We start from the raw sequence: 23403 nt of genomic DNA, 5'->3' as shown, positions 1-23403 counted from the left end.
AGTGGCTTTGCAGGACCTGGTTTTGGAGTCTTCGGGAAGTAACAGTTACTGCATTGGCGTTGTTACTGAGCCAGAGCCATTTAACCCGCCCTGGGTAGCTGGAGAGCAAGCTCAAAACAACCCACAACTCTGACTCTCAGAATGGTTGCGGGGGGAGGGGGGCCGGGGCTGCAGACGAGGGGAGGAGGAGCACGTGAGGGCTGGGTCCCTACCTCCCCTCACCCTCTGCTGTCACTCATTACCCCCAACAGTCGCCCAGGGGGCGGGCCCCGGAGAGGTGGGGTTGGGGGAAGGGTAATCTTGGCAGGCGCTTGCTGCATGGCGTAGGTAGGGACTGCTGAGGGGGACGGACGCCGAGGGATTGAACACGAGTGGGAAGCGAAGAGACATGGGGAGGGGGAGGGGACCGGGAACCATTTGAATGAGAGGAGGGGATCGCGGGTAGAGTGGGCTCCAGGAGGTATAGGGCGGGCGCGGGTGTGAGGGGGCAGACTCTTGAGCCAGGTAAGGGAAACAGGTGAGTTGATCTGTTTTTTTGTGGTTTAGTGTACTTGGCCCTTCGGCGGAAAGGGGGTGCCGCCTTTCCCGGGGGCGGGCTTCAAGGCTCCAGAGCCTATCTTTTCCTCTTCAACTAACGGGGCCCCGGGCGGGGGCTCAAGCTCCATCTCCAACAACTAGGCTCCACTCCACAATTTCCAGGCGGCCACTGGGCTGGGAGTCTCGCGCCGGGGGCCGGCGCTGTCTCGCGAGCCCCCTCCTGGAGCCAGCCAATGGGGTTGGTTGCTGGCGCCGCCCGCCCGCCTGGTGCAGAGCGCTAGGCGCTGCGAGCTGCGCTGCCATTTAAAGGGGCCGCGACCCCTGTCCCGGCTGCTGGGGAGGGAGGTGGAGAAGGAACGCGGGGCCGTCTCTGTCTGCAGTTCTAGGCTTATAGCCGTTACACTAACCCTGCCGCAGGTAGGGGTCGGGCCTGATCTAGCCGAACGGAACCTGCAGGCGGGATCTTGAAGAAACGGGGAGGGGGGTCTGAGAGAGATCGTAGCTCCAAAATGTCTTCCTGTAAATGCCTGAGGTGGGGGGTGGGCAACAGGAGAAGGAGGACTGAGAGAGCTATAGGGAAGGTTGACGAGGCTGAGGAAGTGGGCGAACTGAAATGAAAGGTAACTGGGGGGAGGGGTTAGGAAGGGCAATTTGTGGGGGCGAGGGAAGGGCTGAGGGAGGGCCTTGCAGCGCGGTGAGGGGGGTGGGGCCAGACAGGGTAGGTAGAGACTGGAGAGCTGGGGGGCTCTAGGAGCGAGTGGAGGGGGTAGAAACTGATATCGTGGGGGCGGGAAGGCTCCTGGTGGGTACGGCCCTAGGCGACTCTATTAGGGCGTTCAGCCTGAGTTGGTGGGGGCGGGGGGTGAAAGGTAAAGAGGGAGGGAAACTGGGAGTTGCATTGGGGTGGTGGGGGCAGGCGGGCTGAAACGGCCAACGACTAACTGCCTGGCGAGTGTGGGCGCAGGGCCAGGGCGGGGAACGCCTCTCCCTACAGGGGGCGCTGTTTGTGGAGGTGGTGGGGGGAGTGGTCATTTGGACTAAGCCTGTAGAAATGCTCGCCGTTTGTGGTGGGGGCTGTTCATGAGAAATCCGAGTGGATGATGGGGTGTGTCCCAGAGCCTATATAAGAAGGAATTCTGGCGAAGACCACCTCTTCTGCCCCCTCTTCTACCCCTAATCTACAGCCCATATCCAGCCGTCCTCATGGACCCCAGTGATTTCCCCAGTCCGTTTGACCCATTGACCCTGCCAGAGAAGCCCCTGGCTGGAGACCTTCCAGTAGACATGGAATTTGGAGAGGATCTACTGGAATCTCAGACTGCCCCAACTCGAGGATGGGCCCCCCCTGGCCCTTCTCCATCCTCAGGAGCCCTGGACCTGCTTGATACCCCTGCTGGCCTGGAAAAAGACCCTGGAGTTCTGGATGGAACCACTGAGCTGCTGGGGCTGGGGGGGCTGCTCTATAAAGCCCCCTCCCCCCCAGAGGTGGACCATGGTCCTGAGGAGACCCTTGCATGGGATGCAGGAGATCAGACCCTAGAGCCTGGACCAGGGGGCCAGACCCCTGAGGTGGTGCCACCTGACCCAGGGTCTGGGGCGAATCTCTCTTCACCCGAGGGGCTACTAGAATCTTTGGCTCCAGATTCTCCAATAAATCTTCAGTCCCCACATATTGAAGAGGAGGAGACCACCTCCAAAGCTACAGGGAGAAGGGGCTCCCCTGGGCAGGAGGAGGATCTTCCCCAAGGGCAGCCACAGAGCCCAAATGGCCCCCCCAGCCCTTCAGTGGGAGAGACCCTGGGGGATGGAATCAACAGTTCTCAGGCCAAACCTGGGGGCCCTAGCCCCCCTGCACACCCTTCATTACCAGGTAGGTTGTCTACTCGGCTGGAGAATCAAGGTTGGAGAGAGGGTGTGAGTAAGGAGGGGCTGCTGTGTATGTTTGGGGAAGAAGGGGAGGAGGAGGAGAAGGTTTGAGAGATGAGAGGATGTGTATGAAGGAGTTGGGGGTTTGGGAGGGAGAAATAGGGGTGGTGAAGATTAAGGAAGGTAGGGGTGGGGGGAAGCTCAGCTGCTGTGGAGGAGTAATAGAGGTGAGGTTTCAGGTGTGTTAGAAAGTGAATTTGGTGGGAGAGATTCCCTTTTTCATAAGCGAGTGGTTTTTTGTTGCCAGGTCCTTCAGGATTTGGGGAGGACTCCGGGCTTCTTGGTTCTAAGATCTTTCCAGATGGTTTGTTCTAAATGAGAGTGGAGATTCTGGGTTTTATGAATGATGACTAGGTTCTGGAGCCTCTGGCAGCATCATGAATTCAGGGGAATGGTAGAAATGCAGGGCCTAGGGTTGAGTCTCTGATAGGGGAGGGACAGCCTAGACTTGGAGAGGCTCTAATTTCTCCCCTGTTCTGCCTAGTGGTATCTCTCCCAGGCTGTGACCAGGGTCTTAACGCTTATATAACCATCTGAGTCCAGAGGACCTACCTTCTCCCCTTGCTACCTACCTTTGGGGGATTGCATTGGTTTTTGTTGGCAATCTATAAATTTTGGATGAAAGGTATGTTACCTCTGCTTCCTTGACTCCCAGTGATTGGGACAGAAAGCTGGTAGGAAGAGTAGGATTTTTTTTCCTATGGAGAGTAGCTGCACCACCACCCTCCCCTTAGTGCAGAGCTTGAGGTAACCCTGAGAGGGGCCCCAAGAAGGCACTTGAGTTTTTCCTTTCAGTTTTGAGTAAGTTCTTCCCCAGGAATGAAGTTGGTCCAGGAAGGGGGTGTGAGGGCAGGTTGAAGATTGAGGCTGCTTTCTGCTTCCTTTGCAGGAGATGGCCTGACTGGGAAGGCGAGTGAGAAGCCGCCTGAGAGGGTGAGGGGGAGGGGATTGGAAGGAGTCTGGTTCCCCCTATATCTCTAGGAAGGACAGACCCTTCATTTTCCCTCCCAGATCTTCAGAGGGTGTGTGTGAGGAGAGTTAGGAGGAGGGAGGGAGCCCTTATGTCTACTGCTTCTTAAGGTGAAGTTCAGCCTCCTTTTCTCCCCTCCTTCTATGGGCTGGGCCAAGGGTCCTTACTCTCCCTTCTCCCTCCTATTTCTGCACACCCCTAAACCCTGTGCTAGTGCAGCTGGCCCTTTAGCCTGTCCCTGGTATCAGCTTTCCTTCCCTCCCCATGTTTCCAAGGTACAGAAGAGAAGTGAGCGCGTTAGAAGAGTAGAACCTCCAAAACCTGAGGTTGTGGATTCCACTGAGAGCAGTGAGTAGGACTTGAGGAAATGTGACCCAGTGGGATGAGTGGGAAGTGGCTGCCATGGATCTCCTGGCTCCATGCAGAGTGTGACGTGCCTATCTGTGCTCTGGGTTGGCATGGGAACCAGGGGCAGTGGAGGTGATTGAAAACAAGAGCAGTGAGAATGGAGTTTCCTGTTTCAGCTCTGCAATCCCTGTCCCGAAGAATCTTCCCACTTAGAGCCCCTCCCTAAGGGAGAGTGACACTAGTGACTTAAGTTATCAATGTGATGGGGTGGGGGAGGAAATAAAGGCAAGAACTGAGGGGATCCCAGGAGAAGTAGAACTACCTGTTGGTCAGGGGATGGTTGGAGACATGGTCTGGTAGCCTTTTCTCATGCCCCGCCCCCCTTCCTCAGTTCCAGTATCAGATGAGGATTCTGATGCCATGGTAGATGACCCCAATGATGAGGATTTTGTGCCATTCCGGCCCCGGCGCTCTCCTCGCATGTCCCTACGCTCCAGTGTGGCACAAAGGGCCGGGCGCTCTGCGGTGGGCACCAAGATGACTTGTGCACATTGCCGGACACCGCTGCAGAAGGGGCAGACGGCCTATCAACGCAAGGGGCTGCCTCAGCTCTTTTGTTCCTCATCCTGTCTCACCACTTTCTCCAGAAAACCCTCGGGCAAAAAGACCTGTACCTTCTGCAAGAAGTACGTGAGGGTACTGGGGTGTGGAAAGGGCAGGCATCAGGCCAGGAATAATGGGTGAAACAGAGACTATGTTGGCAAGAACCTAGTGGAACTCAGAGAGAGAGGCAATTTGGGTAGGGGCTCAGAGAGCATTTGCTCTGTGGTCCTTGATCCCAGGGGAAGGCTGGAAGCTGATGAAACAAATGAATGTTCAAGCCTGTTCCCATCTGCAGGGAGATCTGGAACACCAAGGACTTGGTTGTGGCGCAGACTGGTTCAGGAGGCTCCTTCCACGAGTTCTGCACATCCGTCTGCCTCTCCCTGTATGAGGCCCAGCAGCAGCGCCCAATCCCCCAGTCCGGGGATCCTGCTGATGCTACTCGCTGCAGCATATGCCAGAAGACTGGAGAGGTGAGGAAGCTTGATGGGGGCTGGTGTACAGAGCCTGGCCAGTCCTGACCTGCCCCTGCAATCCTGGGGCTGCAGGGGCCAGGCCCTGTGGAGGAGGGGTGTGGGGAGGAAAGGCAGCCATTGTGAGGGAGTGTATTCAAGATTAGAGCTTCTCTAGGATGTGTGCAGCTGGCCTTCCTTGCCTCCCAGGACCTCACCATCAAGTCGGCAGCCTGATGTGCAGGTTGGGGGGGTCCCTGGGTACAATGTATGCTGTGAAGGTGTAGGGTGAGGTTGGGTGGGCTATCCTTGCATCGGGGTGGGTGGTGGTGGTCAGGCCCCAGCTCAGGATATGTGTGTGTGTGGCAGGTCCAGCATGAGGTCAGCAATGGCAGCGTGGTGCACCGGCTCTGCAGTGATTCTTGCTTCTCCAAATTCCGGGCCAACAAGGGACTGAAAACCAACTGTTGTGACCAGTGCGGGGCTTACATCTATACCAAGACCGGGACCCCTGGCCCCGAGCTCCTCTTCCATGAGGGCCAACAAAAGCGGTTCTGCAACACAACCTGCTTGGGGGCGTACAAGAAGGTGGGGCCGAGGGAGTAGTGCATTAGAGGGCTGTGGAAGGGGGTGCGGTTCTTGGGTGATAAATAAAGGTGCCTGATGGGTCGAGGCTGGGAGGAATAAAACAAATAAAGGGGGTTTCAATTGTATCTGTTATGTTTTATTTTTTGAAGCTGGCTGGTAGATACACAGGTCTTTGTTATATCATCATCTATACTTTTTTGTATGCTTGAAATATTTCATGTTTTAAAAATTTTAAAAATAAAGTGAAGGGACAAATCCAGCCTCAGCCTCTCCTTCCCCATCCTCACAGAAAAACACACGTGTGTACCCCTGTGTCTGGTGCAAGACCCTGTGTAAGAACTTTGAGATGCTATCACATGTGGATCGTAATGGCAAGACGAGCTTGTTCTGTTCCCTCTGCTGTACCACCTCTTACAAAGTGAAGCAGGCAGGGCTCACTGGTAGGTGCAAAGCCCTCTTCTCTGAGACCCCTGCTGGCCTTCCTTCTACCCCCCCCCCCATCTCATACTCCCCTCTTCTTCTAAAGTAATCCCTGCTACCTGACCTCAGCCCCAACCACGTCTTCCCGTGGATTTCCTGTTCCATCTGTCCATCTCTGCACTGCCTTACACCTTCTGTGCTCTCTCTCTCTCTCTCCTCTCTCTTTCGCTCTTCCTTTCTCTCTATGCCCCAGGCCCTCCCCGACCCTGCAGCTTCTGCCGCCGCAGCCTCTCTGACCCCTGTTACTACAACAAGGTCGATCGCACAGTCTACCAATTCTGCAGCCCCAGCTGCTGGACCAAGTTCCAGGTACTTCAGACCCTGGACCAGGGATAAAGGGTGTGGTGCCATAGAGAGGGTATGAAAATCGGGGTAGGTAGGCCTGGGCAGAGCAAAGAACAAGCCTGACCTCCCCTCCCCGCCACCACCACACACTTCTTGCCCCTCCCTTACTTGTCTTCCTTCCCTCCAGCGCACAAGCCCCGAAGGGGGCATTCACCTGAGCTGTCACTACTGCCACAGCCTCTTCAGTGGCAAGCCTGAGGTCTTGGACTGGCAGGTAAGACCCCCACCCTGCCCATATCTTGCCACATGACTAGACATCTGTCTGAAGGGGTCCTTCCACTTGGCTTTTGCCAGGTCCCAATGTCACAGCACTCTCCTCCCTGCCCTGTGACCCAATCTTAGGACCAGGTGTTCCAGTTCTGCTGTCGTGATTGCTGTGAGGATTTCAAGCGGCTTCGGGGTGTGGTGTCGCAGTGTGAGCATTGCCGGCAGGAGAAACTCCTGCATGAGAAACTCCGGTTCAGTGGGGTGGAAAAGAGCTTCTGCAGCGAAGGTAAGGAAATGGAGAAGGGGTCAGAGGCCTTGGATCACACAGCAGGGAGACTGGCAGAGAAAGGATGAGGGCTTGGGATGCGGTCTTGGGGCAAGGGCCTTCTACTCAGGATGTGCGGGCCCTTGTCCATCCTAAGGCTTTGGGCTCAAGAGACTGTTGGGGAGAGCTTTCAGTTGTACCACCTTGAAAAAAGGTAGGTCTCACAGCCATGGAGATTTCTGTGTCTCTGGATTCTTTCCAGGCTGTGTGCTGCTGTACAAACAGGACTTCACTAAGAAGTTGGGACTGTGCTGTATCACTTGTACTTACTGCTCCCAGACCTGCCAGCGTGGAGTCACCGAGCAGCTGGATGGCAGCACCTGGGACTTCTGCAGTGAGGACTGTAAGAGCAAGTACCTGCTGTGGTACTGCAAGGTAAGCGGGGGACAGAAAGGGTGGAGACGGCAACAGGGCTGTTGTGCTGTGATCAGGTGTGGGCCAATCTCCAGGGAGGGGGCTCCAGCTGACCAGCCTCCAAAGGAAGAGCTTATCCCAGGGCAAAGGGCTCAGCATGTTTTAGGGATGCAGGTCTGATCATCCTGTCAATACCCACAGGCTGCCCGGTGCCATGCCTGTAAGCGACAGGGGAAGCTGCTAGAGACCATCCACTGGCGCGGGCAGATCCGTCATTTCTGCAACCAACAGTGTCTGCTGCGCTTCTATAGCCAGCAGAACCAACCCAACTTGGACACCCAGAGTGGGCCCGAGAGCCTCCTGAACAGTGAGTCCCGGGCAGGAGGCACTCTGTTAGAACTAGCCTGGACTCTAATCCTGGGCCCAGCCCCTCTCTTCTTCTTCTTTCATCTCATCCCTGGCCAGAGTGCCTGGTACTGTGCTCTCTTTTAGCTTCTGGACTGTGCAGATACTAGGGGGAGTCTTGTTTAAAGGTTTCCAGAGCTACCTTCCACTGATTTTCTATAATGGATGTATTTTTAGGGAATGGGTACCAGGTAGGATGGGGCATGTGGGGACTGTGGTTAGTTTTCAGAGAGAAGGAAGCATCAGCATAAGCTCTGCCTTTAGTGAAACTGAAGGCCATTATTGTTTCAAGTCTATTATCCTGGCCGCTCTGGGATACTCCAGGGGTACCAAACTCCTGAAGGCCATGAAATGAAAGAGCTCAAATTATGGGTCATTGGGGAAGCTTAATCTTTTTCATTCTCTGTGTCAGCCAGGGCAAAGAATCTTGTTGGCCACTGTTTCTGGGGCCTAGAGAAGACTAGGCCTGGGATGGTAAGGAGGAGAAATTCTAGACTTCCTGTTCACATTTGATGTATCTCTTAATGAAGCTCTCCTGGAACAGGATGATGAAAATGGAGAGCTAGTTCCACAGAGGAAAACATTCATTTGTTTTGATCTACAGGTCAGTCTTCTGAGGCAAAGCCCCAGACACCCTCTCAAACCAAAGTGGAGAACAGCAATACAGTGAAGACCCCAGAGGAAAATGGGAATCTGGGCAAGGTCAGGGCAAAAGCCAGTGGGAAGGATGGTCTCAGAGGAGGGTCTAGCATTTGGTGGCACTAACGTTCCTTTGTCTGCAGATCCCTGTGAAGATCCGGTTGGCTCCCACTGCTTCTACTCCTCCTCCCTCTGCACCACCCCCAGCCACGCCCCGCAAAAACAAAGCTGCCATGTGTAAGCCTCTGATGCAGAATCGGGGGGTCTCCTGCAAAGTGGAGATGAAGTCCAAAGGGAGTCAGACAGGTGAGCCAGGGTACCTAGATACCACAGGTTTTATTTTATAGTTCTAGGCCTGCAGCCCTGTGCCTAGGAGCTAGACAAGGGGGTTTCTTAGGTGGATGAAGTATCATGGATATGGTTATCCTAGAATCACAGAGTTGACTCTCTACCTTTGATGCAAGGGCCGTTTTGTGACAATGAGCTTTGGGGATGACAGGCAAGTATCAGGTAGTGGGTCAGATGTGACCCACCTAACATGGGCTCTGAAAAGACCCCTTTCTTGTCAGCAGAAGAGTGGAAGCCACAGGTGATTGTGCTGCCTATCCCAGTGCCCATCTTTGTGCCAGTGCCTATGCATCTGTACTGCCAGAAAGTCCCAGTGCCTTTCTCAATGCCCATCCCGGTAAGTTTCCTGTCCAGAATTGACCCACCACTGTCCCTTACTCTCACCACCTGTCCCTCTCATCCACTGGTTTGGTTCTTGGCGTTTAGTTGGGATTTATGTCTCCAGGTACCTGTGCCCATGTTCCTGCCCACTACCTTGGAGAGCACAGACAAGATTGTAGAGACTATTGAGGAGCTGAAGGTGAAGATCCCTTCCAACCCCTTGGAGGCCGACATCCTGGCTATGGCAGAAATGATTGCAGAGGCTGAAGAGTTAGACAAGGCCTCATCTGACCTTTGTGGTATGCCATGGACAGCAGCAATGAGGGAGTCAGGGTTTTACTAGTCTGTCTCTGCCTAAGTGGGGGGAGTGGTTGGAAGCCTGTGAGGGAGCTAGGTAAGAGCTGCAGTGAATAAGCCAACTTCTCTTCCTCCCAGATCTTGTGAGCAACCAGAGCGCAGAGGGACTTCTGGAAGATTGTGACCTGTTTGGGCCAGCTCGAGATGATGTCCTGGCAATGGCTGTCAAGATGGCCAATGTCTTGGATGAACCTGGGCAAGACTTGGAGGCGGACTTCCCCAAGAGTGAGTGGAATTCAAGGCATGCCCACTGGGTATGGTAGCATTTGTGCCGTAAGGAAAGGAGTGTTTTTGTGTGTGACCTGGAGCATGACCCTAACGGTGCTCCTTGTGACCAGTGACAAAAGGCTGTCAAGGGAGTAGTGGCAGAGATACTGGAATAGATGCATGATTTTATACTTGAGTCTTGTTTTGTTTTTTTATTTATTTATTTATTTTTAATATATTTTTATTAATTTCAGGGAGGAAAAGAGAGGGAGAGAGAGATAGAAACATAAATGATGAGAGAGAATCACCGATCAGCTGCCTCCTGTACGCCCCACACTGGGGATCGAGCCCACAACCTGGGCATGTGCCCTGACTGGGAATCGAACTGAGCCACACCGGTCAGGCTTGTTTTGTTTTAATTGTGGTAAAACACATAATATGAAATTTACCACGTTTGAGTGTGCAGTTTGGTAGTGTTATGAGCTTTACCATTGTTGTGAATTTTTGCATCTCTGTGCCTCTGAGCCTGTTCTTCATCTGGCTTTGCTGGTTCCTACTGAGTGCAATTGGAGCTGTCTGAGAAGCTTTTCTCAAGTCAGGTGTGCAAGTAGCAGGGATGGGGTGGGAGGGCTACAGCATTGAGATCTTAAAAATCAGTTTACTTCCTTTCACTTCTAACAGATCCTTTGGACATTAACCCCAGTGTAGACTTCCTCTTTGATTGTGGCCTGGTAGGGCCTGAGGACGTGTCTACTGAACAAGACCTTCCCCGAACCATGAGGAAGGTGAGGGCTGGGGCTGCCGTATCCACAGAAGAGGGATGGAGGCTCAAGCGGCCAGGGATGGGGTGCTTGCATAGCCAAGTCAGCAGCTTTACCTTCCCTGGCTGACCTCCTTTCTCCATCATTCAGAGCACAAACTTTGCTCTCTCTCCAGTTCCCGAAGTAATCAGAGCTATTCCTGGGGCTCTGTGCTTCCATAGCTGTGTTCTGACATCAGTCCCCCATTCCCCTGCTGATAAACACTGTCCTGACTAGTTTCCATGGTGTTCCTGACCTTATCTCCTTGAACCCACCTCCTTTCTTTTCCCCTCCAGGGTCAAAAGCGGCTGGTGCTTTCAGAGAGCTGTTCCCGGGACTCCATGAGCAGCCAGCCAAGCTGTACTGGACTTAACTATTCATATGGTGTCAATGCTTGGAAGTGCTGGGTACAATCAAAATATGCCAATGGAGAAACCAGCAAGGGTGATGAGTTGCGCTTTGGCCGTAAGTACCCAGGGGAGGGAGGTGGGGATGGGAGGAGGAGGGGAAGGGGAAAGGAGCAGGGCTGTGATTCAGCTGAAGATGTCTATGAATGATAAGGCTGTCATTATGTAAAGGGTATCCTGTGAACATTGGGAGGAGTTGCAAAATAAGGGGAGATGCTGTCTAGATTTCAAGGCTTAGGGCTCTTTTGGCAATTGGTGGTTTGTTCTGGAGCTGGACATGACTAAGTGATGAAGGAATTAATGGTGGAGCTAAATGAAATTCTCAATGTGAAGTTTTCTTACTCCTATCCACTTTCACTACATATCACTGCAGCAAAACCTATGCGTATCAAAGAAGATATTCTGGCCTGCTCAGCTGCTGAGCTCAACTACGGTCTGGCCCAGTTTGTGAGAGAAATCACTCGACCCAACGGTGAAAGATATGAACCTGACAGCATCTACTACCTGTGTCTTGGCATCCAACAGGTACCCCTTACACACCACCTCAGTTGTAGTCACTTTCAACACAGCAACACAGCAGGCAAGGTCCCAGCAGAAATTATTCTGTCCACTCCCTGGTCCTCACTTTGTCTGCTATCCTAAGCAGGCAGTCTTTTGTCTCCTACTCCAAGCAGGACAACACATGTCAATACTCCTCTAAAATCGAAGCTGTGTCCCAGGACTGTTGGCCAAGGAGCCGTCTTCATTGCTCTCTGGGTCCCCTTTGTAATCCTCAAACCCATTCCAGGAGGGGAGGGATGGGTAGAGCTGGGCTCCTTGGGTGGTGGGGTAATGTTTAGTACCCACTAGGAGAGGTCAGCCATGCATCATTACCTGACAAGGGGTCTGTGCTTGTGAAGAAGCTGCTGTGATACATCTCTTCCATGCCTCCTCCTCTTCCAGCAAGGCCTTGGTGCCTCAGAGTTGTAGGTATATCTGGGGAAAAGCACTCTGGGTCATGCAATTGAGCAGCTATTTACCACCATCTCCTAATTATCAAGGTTGCTGTGCCTGGGGCCTTTGGTATCACTGTCTTTTCTCTAGGACCTAGAGTCTAGCTTTATGTGTATCTCTTTTTCCTTCTCTAGTACTTGCTGGAAAATAACCGAATGGTGAACATTTTCACGGACCTTTACTACCTGACTTTCGTTCAAGAACTCAACAAATCTCTGAGTACCTGGCAGCCCACACTCCTTCCAAACAGTAAGGGACAGGGACTTAGCAACCCCTATACCCTTCTCTCCATTCTTCAGAGACACCATCCCAAAAGTCCCAGGCTGTTTGGTCTGCCACTCTTCACAGAGAGTCTGAGGGCAGGAGCATGTAGCTGGGTGCCTCGGAGTTGAGAGCTTGAGAACGCAGAGCCCCTGTCCTTGAACATGAGGAGGGGATCAAGACTTAAGTCTGAACAACTATTTCTGGAACCACAAAAGGTGGCCTGAGTTTGGGTGGTAATTGAAAAAAAAGGAAGAAGTTGTGGGTCTCCTCAAAGTTGACATCTACCTGCCTATAACTTGTGGGTGGTGAGAGAAGCTCCAAATGCAGGTAGAAGCTATATAAAAAAACATCTAGTCCTATTGTGTAATACAGCAGGGTGTCAGGGTTTTGTGCACAGTGGCAACTTACTGAACAGAAATGCTTATGAGCAGAATGTCTGGGATCAGGGCTTGGGTAGTTGCTCACTCCTGACTAGCCTCTCCTTGACCATTGCAGACACAGTGTTCTCCCGAGTGGAGGAAGAACACCTCTGGGAGTGTAAGCAGCTGGGGGTCTACTCACCCTTTGTCCTTCTCAACACCCTCATGTTCTTCAACACTAAGTTTTTTGGGCTGCAGACGGCTGAGGAACACATGCAGCTCTCCTTCACCAATGTGGTGCGGCAGTCCCGCAAGTGCACCACCCCCCGAGGCACCACCAAGGTGGTGAGCATCCGCTACTACGCCCCTGTCCGCCAGCGGAAAGGGCGAGGTATGAGGCTGCCCCTCTTTTGCTTTCCTCCCTCTCTGCTCTCCTCTTCCGTGCTCCATTTTAATTACTAGGTTGGCCCTCTCCTTGATCATTGTCTTCCCTGACCTTCCATTCGTACATTTGCAGAACAGGTAAAAACAGCCAGTCCTTCAACCTGATGATTAGTGGCTGTTGCATAAATAGGAGGTCACCCAGCTGCCTGCTTCCACCTTTCCCCATTTCAAGGCAGTTGACCTTTTCTACTTTTGGCGGGGTAGTGGACAGGTGGGAAGCTGTTGGGTGTATTGTCTGTTGGGAGAGAGTTGACAATGAGACAGTCTTTCCATGGTTCTTTGCTGTTGGGCATTATAAGGACAGCACCTTGATTTCTGTTCTGGCCCTGAAATCCTGACCCGTCTGAGTGCAGTTCCCACGGTTCCTTCTTGGAACCTGAGCCTCTAACCTGGACTAGTTTAATGGGGGTTAGGGCCATCATGCTTTTTTTTTATCCCAGAAGGTAAGCCCATCCTTGCAACAGGGCAAGATTGTAAAGACTTGAACAATGTGAATAGGATAGGGGGAGTGGGTTACAGAGCATCACCCTGCAGTTTGGCTGGTGTGGGAAGACCTACTGACTCTTCTGCCTTTATTTCTTTATGAGCCTGTATTGTGTGTCCTGAGGCCTTCCCACTGTGCACCTAGAGTGGCTTGTTGAGACTGTGCTTTTAACAAGTCTGAGTCATTTGCCTCCTCTACAGACATGGGTTCTGGGAAGCGGAAGAGAGAAGATGAAGCCCCTATCTTAGAGCAGCGTGAGAACCGCATGAATCCCCTCCGCTGCCCTGTCAAGTTCTATGAATTCTATCTCTCAAAATGGTGAGTTGGCAGGTTTGCAGAAATGGCATTAGCATGGGGACCCATGGGATCCACTTTGCCTCAGTACTAATCTGTCCCACCCCACCATTGCAGTCCTGAAAGCCTCCGGACTCGCAACGATGTGTTCTACCTACAACCTGAGCGGTCCTGCATCGCTGAGTCACCTCTCTGGTACTCTGTGATCCCCATGGACCGAAGCATGTTGGAGAGCATGCTCAATCGCATTCTAGCCGTGCGTGAGATTTATGAGGAGCTGGGTCGTACTGGGGATGAAGACCTGGACTGAACCCATCTGTATCCATCTTTCACACCAGTGTCTGGCTTGTCACCACGTCCCACAGGGCGACTGGCCCAGGAACCAATGCTACTCATTCTGAAGGGCCATGAGTGCCCTTTTCTACTCATCCATTCCCTGCCTTCCCTAGGAACTCCTGGCTTTTACCTTCTTCCAAACCATTTGACAACCGCGGGGCCCCAGTCCTCTGTACTCGAGGGCTGATCAACTAGTGATAGGCAAAAACCAGCTAGGCCATTTTCTTTATGCTTCAGAGTAAACTCCTTCTCCTGGGGCCAGACTCTGGATGGAGTGTTAATAGCTCTGGTGATCCTGTTGGCTTTAGGTTTCCTGACCCATCCCATATAGGTTACTAAAGCCCCTTGTTCCTAGATTTGGCCAAGGGAAGAATCCAGCTGCCGTCACTGCCCTGTGCCCACTCCTTTCTCCACTCTTCCCCAGTACCATGCTAAAGGGGCTTGTATGAAAGATATGAAAGAAACTCTGAAAGTAACGAGGGGGACCATTTACCTAAAACACAGAACTTAGATACTCTTCCCCTCCCCTGAGATAACTGGTTGTTGGAACCCCCTGGCCACCTTGTTCCCCTCCCTACTCCTGCAAGCACCAATCCTTGGTGCTGCAATTGAAAAAAAAAACTTCCACATGCTTTCTTTTCTTTAAAGGCAGAGAATGACTAAGTATGGGGAGCAAACTGCTGTCCACTTGGTTTATGTGTTTGTCTTTCTCTGCCATCTTAGGTTGATATGAGCCATGTGTCAACATGCTTAGCCCCCTTCTGTAACTGCCTCCCTTTAGTTCAATGGACACAGTTCCCAAGGCAAAAACCTTCTGATTTGGGTTGGGGCTGGGTTCCCCACTCTTGTTCTTACCCCATTATAAGAGCCAGGCCAAGCCTGTGGGGACCTTGGGTAATACAGGATGGGATCTGCAGTTAAAGAATAGGGAGGAGCTGTGGACCTGTGTCCTGCCTCCACTGCCTACATCTACTCTCTTCCCCATCTTGCTTTTGTAGTTCCAGAAAACTATTAGTGTCCAGCAAAGGGGGTACCCAGTTCTGTTCCTGTTGGCTTTGCTGTTTCCTAGCCTCCTTTTTGTGTTTTTAAAACTGCTACCAGTTTAGCCACTGTTTAAATTGTATATATTGTTCTGCGGTACCTGGCCTATCCCTTCAGTGAGCCATGCCCGCCCTTGTGTTGTAGTGAGAAGCTGTTGTCACGACTAACCTTCTGTCTCTGGAATTGTTTGTTTCAAATAAAGAGTTAAAATTGTCTCTTGCCTTTTCCTGGGGAGGAAGAACAGTGTTTGGAGAGGTGAGGGATATGTGGAAGCCATGCCAGACAATGTCAAATCTTTTAGGGCGTGAAGAGAAGTGTCCTACCTCAGTTTGAGAATCATTTTTACCTACCTCACTGAATGAATCCACTTGGAATATGGTCCTTTTCATAACAAGTTTCCAGACACAAGGGAAAAATGTATTCCACAGCTAGCTATTAAGTACCTACAATATTTAAGGACCTAGATTCAGAGAAGACAAAGATTAATTAGACCAGGATCCTATCTCTAGCAGGTTCCCAGGCTAAAGGGGATAGGAAGAGATAGTTGTAAGATGCAGAAAGAAATATATAGTGCTGTGGGAGAGTAGAAGAATAAGGAACTCACTTTAAGGTTATAGGGAGGTTAGACCTGGCCCGGTAGCTCAGTTAGTTAGAGTGTCATCCTGATATACCAAGTTTGTGGGTTTGATCCCCTGTCTGGGCACATACAAGATTAAACCAATGAATGCATAAATAAATGGAACAATAAATCAATGTTTCTTAAATAAAATTAATAACTTAAGGAAGAGATTATAGGGAGTTTGTATGAGTTTTCTGAACAAGGTGGCATTTGACCTGGGCCTCAGTAAGTGGGAGGAGTTGGGGACCAGCACAAGCAAAGGCTGAGGTTTTTCCAGTCGGAATTACAGGATCAGTCTGTTGTTTTAGGGAGGAGATCCCTAGAACAATATGGAGGACGGGGGTGGTAGCAGGTCTGAAGGCCAGGAGATCAGTGAAAAGGGTATGACAGGTTATGTGGGTATACCAGTAAGCATAACCAATGGACACAGACAGGGGTGAGGGCATGTGCTGAGGGTGGGAGTGGCCGGGAGAGGTCAATGGGGAAAAAGGGCATATGTAATACTTTAAACAATAAAGAATTTAAATGAAAAAAAAAGCCATCCTGAAAAAAAAAAAAGTTATGTGGGCCTCAATGGGAGCTGTGGGGATACAGAAGGAAAAGAGAAAATGGATTCATGAAGGTCAAGTCTGCAGGATCTGGGGGAGAGGAAAGAATTGTACATGAAGCCCAGGCTAATGAAGCTCAGTTGGCTGGTCATTGTCCTGTGCACCAGAAGGTCACCGGTTTGTTTCCTGGTCAGGGCACGTGCTTGGGTTTTGGGCTCTATCCCCTGTAAGGGGTGTGCAGGAGGAAGAAGATTGATGTTTTGCTCTCACATTGATATTTCTCTCTCAAATAAAAAAATTAAAAAGAAAGAATTGTACATGAAGCAAGAATCCCATGTTTATATTGGGAGATGCCTTTACCCAAGTTGGAAAATGGACAGGGTTTTGTATTTATTTTTATTTTTTTGGCTGAGTGGGGGGTAGGAAGAGGTTGGTAACAAGTTGAGGTTTTGATCATGTTGGGTTCAAGACTAGATAAATATCCACATGGTGGGCAGTGTAACATGGTATAGCAGAAAGAACACTCAAACTTGAATTTTTTATTTTTTATTATTTTTTTCATTTTTAATAAATCTTTATTGTTCAGATTATTACAATTGTTCCTCTTTTTTCCCCCCATAGCTCCCCTCCACCTGGTTCCCACCCCACCCTCTGCCCTTACCACCCCCCACTGTCCTCATCCATAGGTGTACGATTTTTGTCCAGCCTCTTCCCGCAACCCCCAAACCCCTTTCCCCCCGAGAATTGTCAGTCCACTCCCTTTCTATGTCCCTGATTCTATTATATTCACCAGTTTGTTCTGTTCATCAGATTTTTTATTCACTTGATTTTTAGATTCACTTGTTGATATGTATTTGTTGTTCATAATTTTTATCTTTACCTTTTTTTTCTTCCTCTTCTTAAAGAATACCTTTCAGCATTTCATATAATACTGGTTTGAAATGATGAACTCCTTTAGCTTTTTCTTATCTGTGAAGCTCTTTATCTGACCTTCAATTCTGAATGATAGCTTTGCTGGGTAAAGTAATCTTGGTTGTAGGTTCTTGCTATTCATCACTTTGAATATTTCTTGCCACTCCCTTCTGACCTGCGTGGTTTCTGTTGAGAAATCAGCTGACAATTGTATGGGTGCTCCCTTGTAGGTAACTAACTGTTTTTCTCTTGCTGCTTTTAAGATTCTCTCTTTGTCTTTTGCTCTTGGCATTTTAATTATGATGTGTCTTGGTGTAGTCCTCTTTGAATTCCTTTTGTTTGGGGTTCTCTGTGCTTCCTGGACTTGTAAGTCTATTTCTTTCACCAGGTGGGGGAAGTTTTCTGTCATTATTTCTTCAAATAGGTTTTCAGTATCTTGCTCTCTCTCTTCTTCTGGCACCCCCATAATTCTGATGTTGGTACGCTTGAAGTTGTCCCAGAGGCTCCTTACACTATCTTCATATTTTTGGATTATTTTTTCTTTGTGCTTTTCCGGTTGGGTGTTTTTTGCTTCTTTGTATTTCAAATCTTTGACTTGATTCTTGCGATCCTCTAGTCTGCTGTTGGATCTTTGTATATTATTTTTTATTTCATTCAGTGTATGCTTAATTTCTAGTTGGTCCTTTTTCATATCCTCGAGGGTCTTGCTAAATTTATCGACCTTTTCTAGAAAATTCTTGAAAAACCTTATAACCGTGGTTTTGAACTCTATATCCAGTCGTTTGCTTTCCTCCATTTCTTTCATTTGTGACCTGTTTCTTTGTCTCCACATTTTGGCGGCTTCTCTGAGTTGATAGAGTGGCTTTGTGTGCTAGGTGTCCTATAGGGCCCAGTGGCTCAGCCTCCCCAGTTACCTGAGGTGGACACTCTTGGTGCACCCCTTTGTGGGCTGTGTGCACAGTCTTGTTGTAGTCAAGCCTTGATTGTTGTTGGTATCACTGGGAGGAATTGACCTCCAGGCCAATTGGCTGTGAGGATCAGCTGTGTCTAAGCTTGGAGAACTTCTGTGCTGGAGATACCCTTATGAGACAAGACTTGCTTCAGTGGGGCTTTGGTGCTCACTGTGTCTGCCCCCTGAGTGTGTCCCTTATGGATCTGAGGAGTTGTAATCTGGATGGTCCCACTCTAACCCCTGGGTACACTGGCTCTTGGATCTCCAAGGAGGTGCTAATTTAGCCTCTGCCTGAGGCCAACCAGCAGGAGCTAAGGAGAGATCTGCGGATTTCTCTCCTTTGTTTGGGTTTTGGAGGTGCCCAGATGAGGCCCAGCTGTGAAGCAATGCAAGCTGCTGTGGGGCTTTGGGCCTTCTTTTGGATGTTCTGTTTCTCACTGACTCAGCTGCAGTTTGTTAGGTAAGTTTAGAATTCAAAGGACCAGGTCATTCATATGCAAAAGCCTCTGTGCTCAGCTTGGATGGGGCGGAGTCTCAGGGTGGAGCAAACAGCTATGGCTTCCCGTCAGCTCTGTGCTAAGAGGCCCCTGGGTCTCAGTGTCCCTATGTAATCGCTGCAAGCACCTCTGAGAGAAAGCTGCCCTCGAGTTTCGCCCGCTGCACCAGACAGTCCAGTTTCTTCCCGTATGAGTCTGGGTCCCAGAGTCTCGCCCAGAACTGGAGTTCAGAGCAGTCAGGAGCTTTTGTCTCCCTCCCGATTGAGAAAGCCAGCCGTGTATTCAGTTGCCAGGCCTCTCCACACGCGTGCCTTCATACCTCTGCCTTCTGTAGCTCCTGTTGTTTTGGAGCGGATGCGAGTGAACGACCACTGGAGCCCAGTCCAAATTAAAATTTAGGGAGCCTTTATTAGCTGGGTGGCCGGATGACCCAGCGACTGCTCTGCCATTCTCCACGCAGGGAGACCAGAGAGCAGCAGCGACCCTTTGTGTAGGACCACTTTTAAGCCCATTAACCACATCCGGTTTTTGAAGAACAAGTAACCCAAGACAAAACAGTTTTTCCCAAGCAACGTCAGGATCATGCCAATGACGACCATGTTATTCACAGGGTCATCCTGTTCTTCAGAAAGCCGACAGTGTTCTGTTGAAAGAAGGCTACGTGCTGGGAAGGGGCCATGAGACCGTATCTCAAGGCCTGGCCTAGTGTCAGCACTGACAACTCTATCTGGGGCATAGTCCACGGCCTCTCTGGAATGCTCAAAAATTCCCACTCTCCAACACTGTGAGTCTCAGTGTGCTTTTCTCTTTCCTTCTAGTTGTAGAATTTCCACTCAGCCAGCCTTCCTGTGGTTCTGGATGATGTCCGTTTTGTCCTTTAGTTGTAGTTTTGAAATTGTGTGAGGCAGCAGTTTAGGTGTTTACCTATGCCACCATCTTTGTTTCTCTCAAACTTTAATTTTTAATCATATCTCTGCCACTGAAACTTGGGTAAGCCTACCTATTTGAGCCTTACTTAAAAATGCATTTTTAGTCTGCCCTGACTTACTCAGGGAACTGTTGTGAAGGTCAGATGAGAAAATGCATGTGAAAAGTAATATTGATGCTTGATGTTACCATTTATACTAGGCAGTTGGAAATGTGGGTCTGAGGCATAGAAGAGAGACAAAGTGTCTATTTTTTCCAGCTTTATTGAGATATAATTGACATATAACACTGCCTAAGTTTAAAGTGTACACCATGTTGATTTGATACACAAATGTTGCAAAATGATGGCCACCATACCCCCACCCTATCATATACTAATAATTACCATTTCTTCTTTTGTGTTGAGAACATTTAAGATCTATTCTCTTAGCAACTTTCAAGTATATCACACAGTATTGTTAACTATAGTCACCATGCTGTATATTAGAGCTCCAGAACTTATTAATCTTATAAGTGAAAGTTTGTACCCTTTGACCAACATCTCCCGATTTAATCTATATCCCTCCAGACCCTGGAAACCATGATTTTACTCTCTGTTTCTCTGAGTTCAGCTTTTTTTTTTTTTAAAGATACATTTTTATTTATTTCAAAGAGGAAGGGAGAGGGAGAGGAGAGATAGAAACATCAACGATGAGAGAATCATTGATCGTCTGCCTCCTGCACGCTGCTTACTGGGGATCGAGCCCACAACCCCAGCATGTGCCCTAACTGGAAATTGAATAGTGACCTCCTAGTTCATAGGTCAATGCTCAACCACTGGGCTACACTGGCCAGGCAAGTTCAGCTTCTTTAGACTCCACATATAAGTAAGATCACACAATATTTGTCTTTTTCTGTCTGACATTCACTTAGCATAATGCATGAGGTGTCAATTAAGAAGTCATCTACAAACAGCTCCTAGCTGAAGCTGTGTGAGTGGACAAGATCACTGAGGGGAGTAATAGAATGAAGAGAGAAGAGGACAAAAATGGTACCTTGGAAAAATATCTCCAGTTAAGCAGAGAAAGGAACTGACAGGGAGAGACCAGAGAAGTGGGAGAAACCCCAAATCTGCCAGATGCCAAAGGCAGAATTACCTGATGAAAAACTGTCTCATACCCCAGGCCAAGATGAAGTCTATTAAATTTGCCTTCTCCCTCTCCCATCCTCAACAGGACCCAAAGTCACCTGGCTCTCCTACCTCCTTCCCCTGCTAGAACAGAGAAATGTGTGATGTCATTTGTTCAACTAGATTTGGACTCTGTGCCCAGCCTTGTGCTGGCCACTAGGGATATATAGATGAGTAAGAACCTGTAGTCTGCTCTTGAAAAGTCCCTAGTCCAGTGATGGGCAACCTTTTGAGCTTGGTGTGTCAAACTTCGCCAAAAAACTGAGCATAACTCGGGTAGTGTGTCACTTTGAGGAAAAAACATTATTTCGCAAATGTTTCATCCTCAGGAGCAGCAAATGTTTCATCCTCAGGAGCAGCAAATATTTCATCCTTGGCATGCGGCCGCCTCAGCGGCCACGTGTCATCAGAAATGGCTACGCATGTCAGTGCTGACACGCGTGTCATAGGTTCGCCATCACTGCCCTAGTCTGATAGGGAGGACCAGGTCTGGGACTAGGGCAGGGTAGTCAAAGTACCTAGGGTGCAAAATATAAGGAGGCACTCACAGCCGGGATCATGCGAGTACAGGGTTGGCATTTGTGTAACCCTGAGAGTGAATGCCTCCTGAAATGTTGCACCCTAGGTGCCTCAATTGCCTCACCCTAGTCCTGACCCTGGGGAAGACTCACATGTCAACACAATGATCAGGGCAGAATGTAATTGTTACTTATTCTCTACTAGAAAAGCAAGACCATAGAGGTGATATGGGTGCTGGGTTTTCATGAAGAGTGGGCATAGCTTGTAAGGCAGCATAAAGGTGCAGGGATCAGTGTGTGCAAAGGCATGGAGGTATATGAGAATATGGAGTGTCTTTAGGCAAGGGTGGTTGGGTTGCAGAGGAGGTGGAGAGGGTGCAGTAAAAAAGGTGAGCAGTGGTGAGAGGTGTTGCTGGGAAACTAGGGATCAGGCTATGAAAGGCATTGAAGGCCATGCCAATTCCTGCTAGGGTGACTGACCATCTCAGTTTGCCCATGACTTTCCCGGTTTTAGTGATGAAAGTCCAGCATCCTGGGAAAGCCCTTGGTCCTGGCAAACCAGAGCAGTCATGCTTTATTCTCAAAGCGATGGAAAGCCAGTAAAGGATTTTCACAAAGAATTGGCAGGCTGTGCTTCATGTTTAAAGTGACTCTAGCATGTCTGGGTGAGGTGGGGGAGAACTGGGTGCTGAAGAAATACAGAGAGGCAGTGGAACAGAAATGTTCCGTGCTTTGCTTTTGGTGTCTGACAGACACGAGTTCTAGTTCCCTGGCTCGGTCCATTCTTTCCTAGCCATGTGGCCTGGGCAAGTTACTTAATCGATGTGGACCTCAGTGTCCTAATCTTTATTTTTATTGATTTCAGAGAGGAAGGGAGGGGGAGAGAGAAATAGAAACATCAATGATGAGAGAGAATCATTGATCGGCTGCCTCCTATACGCCCCCTACTGGGGATCAATCCTGAAACCTGGGCATGCGCCCTAACAGGGAATCAAACCCTGACCTCCTAGTTCAATGTTCAACCACTGAGCCACACTGGCTGGGCTCCTCATCTTTAAATGGGGACAATCATGGTACTTACCTCAACCAGTGGTGAGAGAGAATTAAGGGAGCTGACTTGTTAGCACAGTGCCCAGCACACAGCAAGTGCTTAATAAACAATAGCTTTTATTGTCCACATTATCAGCATGGCCTGAAGGAAGGCACACAATATGTTGAAGAAAAGCAGCTGAGAAGGAAAGGGATTTGATAAATATTTGGGAAACAACATTACCAGCCTTGTTTTTAGGCTTACTGATTATATTTTAGTGTAAATGAGTTTAGTTGGCATAAATTCTCTAAGGCATCTGCATTTCAAGACTTTTATCTCTAATTGTGGAATGAAAGGCTTTGTCCCTTGAAGGAAAGGTGAGGGGGAGGGGCAAGACAAAACCAAGCCTGCCTTTGAAAGTTGGTGAAAGTTGTGAGGAAGGAGCTGCCCTGTGTTCAGACAGGGAAGGCAGTCTGGAGCAAAAGGGCTTCTCCAGAGATCTCTGCCTGGAGCAGGATCCAGAAGTCCATCTCCATGAAGCAAGACAATTTGGGGAGTGCAGGCAAGATGGAGAGAGACAGTTATTCAGAACTCCCGCCCTCCAAACCCTTAAATCAATATAAACTTTTGAAATATCCACCATTTCTCACCCTTGACCTTAGGGATCCCCAAGTGCACATGTTGTTTTTCAGCAAGTTAATATTTAGGGATATTATTTCACAATGAGCTTCTTCCATCCCACCCCATGCCACCCTGTGTCCTGAAGCACTCCCTCAGGTAGCACAGACTGCTTATCTATATATACTAGAGGCCTGGTGCATGAATTTGTGCCCGGGGTGGGGTTCCTCGGACTGGCTGGTGATTGAGGCCTATGGGGGGACTGGCCAGCCAGAGGGGCCATGGGAGGTTGGCCGGCTGGGGGGAGGGGCCGCGGGAGGTTGGCTGTGGGAGCGCACTGACCACCAGGGGCAGTTTCTGCATTGAGCATCTGCCCCCTGGTGGTCAGTGCACGTCATAGCAACTGGTCGACCAGTTCCGTCCTAATGATCACTTAGGTTTTTATATATATAGATAAAAGCCAAGCGACCGGAATGGCGGAATGACTGGAATGACCAGTTGCTATGATGCGCATTGCAGTGGTCAACCAACCTGATGGGGGACCCGATTGGTCCCCCACAACTTCCCGCAGCCCCTCTCCTGGCTGGCCCAGCCCCCGATCAACCCTTCCTCCCCCCCCTCCCCCCTGCACCCTGATCAGGGGTGGGGCTGGCCAGCCAACCTCCCGCAGCCCCTCCTCTCCGCCAGCCCAGCCCTGATTGGCCCCCATCAGGGAAGGCTGGCCAGACCCCACCCGTGCACGAATTCGTTCAGCAGGCCTCTAGTTTTGTCATAAAGGAA

General features: G+C 50.0%; 1 protein-coding gene across 4 annotated transcripts; it reads left to right on the top strand.

Annotated features, from left to right (window-relative positions):
- Positions 1-498: 498 nt before the first annotated feature.
- ZMYM3 (zinc finger MYM-type containing 3) lies at positions 499-15047 on the top strand. 4 transcript variants are annotated; one of them, XM_054717812.1, is made up of 25 exons: positions 499-517; positions 1722-2407; positions 3353-3396; positions 3709-3781; positions 4173-4467; positions 4680-4857; positions 5206-5424; positions 5714-5864; positions 6098-6213; positions 6377-6463; positions 6592-6742; positions 6984-7156; positions 7337-7502; positions 8145-8242; positions 8323-8485; positions 8752-8864; positions 8973-9147; positions 9284-9430; positions 10094-10197; positions 10509-10677; positions 10993-11144; positions 11747-11861; positions 12372-12626; positions 13364-13481; positions 13575-15047. In XM_054717812.1, exons 2-25 carry the CDS (start codon positions 1741-1743, stop codon positions 13765-13767), a joined length of 4122 nt encoding a protein of 1373 aa, XP_054573787.1. In that variant the 5' UTR covers positions 499-517; positions 1722-1740; the 3' UTR covers positions 13768-15047. The 4 variants fall into 4 exon arrangements, with proteins under 4 accessions (XP_054573787.1, XP_008155820.1, XP_054573746.1 ...); XM_008157598.3 differs by lacking the exon at positions 499-517 and adding an exon at positions 854-954 and having other exon boundaries at positions 3715-3781; XM_054717771.1 differs by lacking the exon at positions 499-517 and adding an exon at positions 854-954.
- The last annotated feature ends 8356 nt before the right edge of the window (positions 15048-23403 follow it).

This window comes from Eptesicus fuscus, chromosome 1 (assembly GCF_027574615.1).
Source record: "Eptesicus fuscus isolate TK198812 chromosome 1, DD_ASM_mEF_20220401, whole genome shotgun sequence".
Classification (NCBI taxonomy): domain Eukaryota; kingdom Metazoa; phylum Chordata; class Mammalia; order Chiroptera; family Vespertilionidae; genus Eptesicus; species Eptesicus fuscus.
This window is presented reverse-complemented; position numbering and strand designations above follow the sequence as displayed.

Excerpts from the sequence above, each read along its gene's own strand:
- ZMYM3 (XM_054717812.1), top strand. The coding sequence starts at position 1,741 with ATGGACCCCAGTGATTTCCCCAGTCCGTTTGACCCATTGACCCTGCCA. Across the intron at positions 7,157-7,336 it reads ACCTGCTGTGGTACTGCAAG|GCTGCCCGGTGCCATGCCTG; the intron begins GTAAGCGGGGGA and ends CAATACCCACAG. Across the intron at positions 8,865-8,972 it reads CTTTCTCAATGCCCATCCCG|GTACCTGTGCCCATGTTCCT; the intron begins GTAAGTTTCCTG and ends TTATGTCTCCAG.